Source organism: Sinocyclocheilus rhinocerous, unplaced genomic scaffold (assembly GCF_001515625.1).
Source record: "Sinocyclocheilus rhinocerous isolate Xijiao unplaced genomic scaffold, SAMN03320098_v1.1 scaffold752, whole genome shotgun sequence".
Classification (NCBI taxonomy): domain Eukaryota; kingdom Metazoa; phylum Chordata; class Actinopteri; order Cypriniformes; family Cyprinidae; genus Sinocyclocheilus; species Sinocyclocheilus rhinocerous.
This window is the reverse complement of record NW_015639777.1, coordinates 338687-345813: the sequence shown is the minus strand read 5'-3', so window position 1 is coordinate 345813 and position 7127 is coordinate 338687. Positions and strand designations below refer to the sequence as shown.

Here is a 7127-nt window from a genome sequence, read left to right as displayed (position 1 = left end):
ACACACTCACTCACACACACACACACACACACACACACACACACACACATACACACACACATGTATTCCAACACATATACACATTAATACACACACACACTAATACTATGACAAATACACAATGTCACATACATATTTATATAAACAGCCACATTCTCTGTCAAATACACACAAAAAGTGTTACATAATCTGAATAAATAAATGTAACTTCCTTGATTAAAGGGTGTAAAAGGGATACTTTCACAGAATTGTATGTCCTTACACACAATCATATGCATTTTATGATTAGTTTGCTTAATACTCACATCAAAATAGGTCCCCGCGTGTTCCAGAATCAGCTGGGTGGAGTCAGGCTTGTTCTTACAGTAATTCACATACATCCGAAACTTATCCGCCTAAAAATAAAACACATACAAAAAAAATAAAAAATTTACATTTTGAACAAGAAGATGCTCTGTTTTTCACTTCTAAGAACTGGTGTCTCTTTTAGAATGACAAGCTGTTATCAGAAACTATTAAATAAACACTGATTTAAGAGATGCTTCATAAATAGTGTAATATAGCTGTAATTGTTTTAATATTATGCACCCAATCATTGCTTTCTGATAATAGGAACCTTATATGATCAAAAATACAGGAAAAACATTAAAATTGTGAAATATTACAATTAAAACAACAACAATTTTATTTTATTATTTAATGTAAAATGTGTTTTTTTTCCCTTTGATGGCAAAGGTGAATTTTCAGCAGCCCTTACTTCAGCCTTCAGTGTCACATGATCCTTCACAAATCATTAATTTGTTGCTCAAATAACATTTTATCATCACAGTTGAAAAGTATCATGCTGCTTAATATTTTTGTGGAAACCGATATACAGTACAGAATTAGAATTATTTGATGAATAGAAAGTACAAAGAACAGCATTTATTCCCAAACCTTTGAAGCTTAATGTATGTACTATGTACAGTACTTACTATAATAACAAGTTACTAACCCTGAACCTAAAACTAAACCCATTTAAGTCTAAAAAGTGACCTTATGTTACTCTTATAGTACTTTCTTTGAATGTAAACTGTAATTGCATGTACTGTCAAATACAGTGCAACCCAGATATGTGTTCTAATGATCTGATTTAATGTCAATATAATGTTACATGAGTCTAGTGCACTTCTTGATAAGATTATCTCTAGCACACTGACACTCACCCATGTGACGAAACAGTGACCCACATCCTCTGGAAGCTGCTCATATTTTTCCAGTTCTTTAAGGAAAATACTGAGAAAAGGACAGAGAAGCATGTTAATGGTAAGTAAATGGTAAGTAAGTAAAGGACGTTAGAAATACATAATTATAAGAATCGCAGGTTATAAGGTTCACTGACTTGTGATGGAACTCTAATAGGTCTTGCATGTTGCCGAAAATGATGTGCTCTTTGTTGACAATCCCTGGGGGAATCTCCTCCACACCACTGCTCATCTCCCACAGATATGTCTGAAACACACACACTCACACTTCAAATTTTTTCCATTAATGTGATAACAGACTAATACTATTACACTTGCGTCTCTGAAACTAAATACAGACAACTCCTGTATTTCAGTGTTAACATTGATTTTATCTATCTGGATGTGTTCAGATTGTGGATAGTTAACTCTGATTTTATTGGTTAATACGATTTTTCTTCAAATGCATCTTCAATTATGTCAGTGGAAAGTATTTCTGAAGCGAAGAACATTCTCTAATAATTTATATCAAATGTACTTTAATTTGATCAAGATGATTATGAAAACAACAAGAACATGATATTAAAAAGGGTCAATTTTGAACATGTTTTTACAGTTTTAATAATATTTTCACCTTTCCATTTTGACAAAGTCTTGTGGTATTAACCAGTATTAATCAGAATTCTGGGTCATAAACCATATTATCCAGAATATGCACTGAAACCGAATATTAATGTTTATCCTTAAATATCAAAACAAAAGTAATTCTGGGTGCTACGATAGAACAATCAAGTCAAACTATTGACGACTATTGATCTTTTTTTTTTTTTTTTTTACACACATTAAACAAAATAAACATAAATCAATATACATATAAATCACACTTAATGAAAATAAATGAGCTGATTAAATTACCGTGCAAAATTATGAAAATGCATCATAATAAATGAATCACTGATAGTTTTTTCCCACCAGAAGAGAATGAAGGAAAAAGAATGCACATGTATTATTTTCGGAATATGATTACATGAGTATTCCAAAGTGCATGAATATTCCAATAGCTGTGGAAATGTGGAGATTCAAAAATGGTGCATGTAAACATGGTCAGTGTTTTAATGACACCCATCTTTTCATGAGATCAAACAGCAGCTATTCCTGGAGAAACTGGATTGTTCTTGGGCTGTACTGCAGTGAATACATTTATAGCACAGGGCTTTTGTGATCTGTCCAAAGTGGACATTGGTGTACCACACCCTCTAAATGTCGGTCCGTACGGAGCAAACCGTGACAACAGAACTTACATCCATACACTCCCGCAGGTCTCTCACATATGTCTTCTCGGTCTGAATGAGCTCCGCCATTATAAACCTGAAAAGAGAGAGGTAACAGGGCAATGCACCAGAGACCTATTGTCAACATTTGTTTGAAAGCACAATAGCTCTGGGAGGGATTTCAATCTAGTATAAAAACCTCAAAAATTAAAACATGTTTCCTTTAGTATGCATATTTATGGGTGTTTCCTCAAAACACAAAGTAACTAAAGCTGGACTTTCATCAGATGAAGTATTAACCCTTCCCTTTCAGCACTTCCTGTTGTTGGCTTGATATCATATAATCAGGTTTAAAAGATATACTCTTTTCTGCGGGCTGATTTCCGCTTCTCCTCATTGAGTTCATGGTTGGCATCTCGGAACTTGACCTCTGCACCAGGAGCACTGGCTGGAATGATGTCCAACTGCAGATCTTTACTCTGAAACCCCAAACGAAATGCTTTAATGGTTAGAAATTACCTTTCTTTCATAAATTAACATGGTTAACGACTCTTACAGCAAACGTTTTGTTCATCCACACTCCAGCCATGCAGGCCACATCAACACACCTACTCTCACAGCCCTCTCACCGCTTTGTTGGAGTCAGTGGACAGGCCGAGCGCTTTCTCCAGGCAGGAACGGTACTTGTCCATGCGGAGGGAAAAGTCACGGTAGCGTTTGTCCACCGAGGCGATCCATTTCTGAATCTCGCTCGCATGGGAGTGGCCCTTCTCACAAAAACCATCAGCCAGCTGGATCAACAACTTTACCCGCTCTTTGGTTTGCTGGAGAGAGAGAGAGAGAGAGCTGCACTGATTCCACAGAGGCAAAGATCAGAGTGTAAACATAATCTGAGAGGTGTATTGTGATTTGCTGGTGAGTTGATAAACCTGCGACATGCTGACAATCGCAGTTGATCCCTTAATTGAGACATACCTTGGCTGTAATCTGGAATTCCTCATGTTCTTTCAGCAGTTCCTGTGTGTGGTGTATAGTGGAGCCAGTGGAGGTGTGTGTGGATAGGTAAAACTCTCCTGTATCATGGATCCACTCCAAAGCCTGCAGAACAAGACAAAATGACAAGAAAAAATAAGACGCTTAGAGGATAAAATGTGAATGTGTGCATGTGTTTTTGTTGTTGTTTTTCTAATCTTGTGGAGCAAAGTTTTTGAAAATAGCCTCAACAGAAAAGCAGTAAAGGGACACAACAATGTCGTCAAGGTTAGGTTTAGTTTATAGAATTTATAATTAGCTTTTATTAACAATAGCTGTAAAAGGGAAGTCCAGACAAGGATATATAAAAAGCCAGTGTGTGGGAATAAATGTGTATATGTTATACTCTCATGTGTCCACAAGAGGGAGTGAGATCTCTAAAAGTGCTCTATCTCTATCAACATTTTCATATCAATTTAAAAATAACTGATTTTTTAGAACAGGTTGCATTGTGTGCAGGTTTGCCACTAATTTGCACTGACAACATGTTTCTGTGTGTCAAAGAGGAACTTTGTGGGCCACCCTCATTACAGGGCCTGGGGAACATCGGGACACAAGTCTGTGAGTACTGCAGCAGAGCACTGTGTGGTCAAACTACAGTCCTTCCTCTCAATTACTAAGCATTTAAACACAGAACGAAGACAGAAACTCCATCCAGTACCACAGACTTCCTGAAACCCTACACTGTAATTATGCAGCAGACACAATTTACACAACTTGTGCATTAGGAGAACCTTTTCAGTTGTTTTTTTTAGGCAGATGCTTTTTCACCATAATAGGGCAACAATATAAATGAAGTGCTAGTAAGAGCTACAAATACAGTACACTTTTTTTTCAAGCATGTGATACATGACAGTTGAACCTCTTTCGGGTTTCTATAGCAGAATGCTTGACCTGACGTGGTTCTGTTATTTGAGACTCCAGAAATACTTGTTGAGGCCTTCTAGTCAATTGTGTATGACATAAAATCATTTCATCTCAAATAGACAGTAGGGTTTGAAGAACAAAATTCTGTAAGCGAAACTGATGTTTGATGAAAGTGAAGAAATTATATTTTCCTACCCTTTCATGAAATTTTGAGACTTTTTTTAAGAGATGACACTCGCATACACTGTATGATGCATACCGCACACAAATATGGCAATGCAACGAATTAAAAATACACATTTATCAGAATTTCAAATTCCTGGGAACTGAAACTGTGACCTTGGTGTTTGTAGCACCATGCTTTCCCACTGTGTCAGATTTGCTTATACAAATGTGTATTTAAGTACAGTATATGCCAGCCAGAGGTCATGCTAGAAATCATTGCCTGTCATTTTTGTCCTAAAATTAAAAACTGTCAACAAATGGTCATTTAATAAATAAACATTATTATTACTATTATTATTACTGTTGCTGTTAATATATAACAATATCCAGTAAATTATTCTCCTATTCCCTCCAATTTCCTTAACTTGTTTTCAGGTCGGCATGTTAAAGCTTAACTCGTTATTTTCTTCCTTTCTAATCCCTCTTAGCATTCCCTAAAGCAGGAATATTTCTAAAGAAGGGACATGACCTTACTATTAATATGTCTTATTTTTAATGAGTTGCCCAAATTAATGGTAAGCATAAGCCTTAAGCTGTACGGAAATCTTTCACTTCTTTTTTGTTCTTTATTTTCTGTAAAGCAATACTTACAATCACATTTTGCACTATATTTTGGTTTTGTCTGTATGAGGAAGATGGTGTGGTGACATTTTTATCATGATATCAAGTTACTGCTTTGTTGAAAGGCAAACCATCAACGTGGAAGCTTCAATCTCAGGTGCACCTCTTCACAAAGAGATTCTTTTGTCTAAGTTACTTGACAAAATGAGACACAATTTGGACCAGACTATACAATGATTCAAAAAGCAGGCTCCGCTAGACCGTCTGTACAGTGCTCTGCCTTTTTACTGGTTCAGACCTGGATTAAACCAGAACTGACCTGTTTAGCGCTGCGTTCAAACACCACATACTGCTGACACTGGTCAAGCCTTCTCTTCCTCATGGTCCAGAAGTGCAGAACCCGGTTCTCCCGCTGCAGCAACTCATTCAGGATGTCTGCAGTACACAGAGACAGAATCAGAAACACAGAACATGATAATCATATAATAACGCTAATCAAATAGCAAATAATGGTTCACTTCAAACTAAAATGTGGCTTAATATTTGGTCCTTTAAACCAGTCATAAAAGGGCTTTTTTTTAAAAGGAGCATGTAGTCTTACTCTTGACTTGTTGTTCAGGGGCCTTGACATGTGCGAGCATTCCCGGCATATTCACACTGTTTCTGTGTAAGTACTTGAGGAAGACATCAGCATTGCGTCTTGCTAGTGTGCATGCCTTCAGAAAAAAAAGGGTCAGTTATGATTAAATTTGCACCAAATTTTTAATGTCACGATCGGAATGATACTTGAGAACCTGTGTGTGTGCATGTGTGTATGCGCTAGGTACCTTGAGGAAGGCCTCTTTCTGCTCCAGGTGTTTACTGATCATGGGCGTCACGTGATCAGACTCGGAGTTTGGTCCCAGTTTATCAATCCCTCCACACCAGTCTTCCTCTCGTTTGTATTCCTGCTCTAAACTTTCCAGCACACTACACACCTGCAGAATACACACATGTAGTTATACATAAAAAATATAAGCAACAACAAACCCGGATATGTAATAGCTCTATGAAAGCCTATTTCCACCACATAAAAAAAAATAATAATAAAAATAAAAATTATGAAATACTATAATTATGAGATAAAAAGCCAAAAGTGAAGAGATAAAAAGTCAAAATTATGAGATACTAAGTCATAATTATAATATAAAAAGTAAAAATTACGAGATATTGAGTCATAATTATGAGGTAAGTCAAAACTGACATAAAAAGTTATAAATTATGACAAAAAGTCATAATTATAAAATAAAAAAATAAAATTATGATAAGTTAATTAATTAATGACAAGCACTGATAAGTACTTGCATCATGATTTTGACATTTTATGCCATAATTATGACTTTGCATTTTATAAATGCAACCTTTTATGTCATATGACATTTTATCCCATAAGTATGAACACTATGTCATAATTTACTAATTTGTTTTCAATCCAGTAAAAACGGTTCAGTACAAAGAACAATGAGGGGAAAAAACACATTAAACATAAACAACAACAACAACAACAAATGTTTTAGCCTCCTTAAAGCGCCCCTATTATGGATTTTTGAAAATGACCTTTCATGCCGTGTGTAACACAGCTCTAAGTGAATGAAAATATCCTGCAAAGTTTTAAATCTGAAAGTGCACCGTGTATAAAGTTATTGTGTCTCAAAAGAAAGAGTCTTAAGTCTTTTTTTAAACGAATCCCAAGCCGTTTCATGTTGACGTCAACATGAAACATTAGCATATTGCCCGCCCACTTGTTGCACACGCAGACCTGGGAAACTTGATTTTCGCGTTGGTCTGAATGAAAATGCTAATTCACAAGGTGCCGCTTTTGGAGCGGTAAAAATAGCGGTTTCCCCGGTAACGCTGTACACAAAGCAGCACTGCGCTCACAAACACTGCTTTATCAGGCATTACAGGC

General features: G+C 36.1%; 1 protein-coding gene across 1 annotated transcript in view; it reads right to left on the bottom strand.

The window, feature by feature from the left end:
- Positions 1-7127, bottom strand: part of LOC107751902 (triple functional domain protein-like) — a 162369-nt gene that overhangs the window by 41007 nt on the left and 114235 nt on the right. Inside the window, exons 20-29 of the mRNA XM_016567674.1 lie at positions 6007-6156; positions 5781-5895; positions 5499-5614; positions 3470-3592; positions 3124-3318; positions 2858-2973; positions 2525-2591; positions 1382-1491; positions 1206-1275; positions 306-395 (exon numbers count right to left, since the gene is read on the bottom strand). Of these exons, the coding sequence (XP_016423160.1) occupies positions 306-395; positions 1206-1275; positions 1382-1491; positions 2525-2591; positions 2858-2973; positions 3124-3318; positions 3470-3592; positions 5499-5614; positions 5781-5895; positions 6007-6156 (1152 nt within the window). The remainder of the gene's footprint in view (positions 1-305; positions 396-1205; positions 1276-1381; positions 1492-2524; positions 2592-2857; positions 2974-3123; positions 3319-3469; positions 3593-5498; positions 5615-5780; positions 5896-6006; positions 6157-7127) is intronic.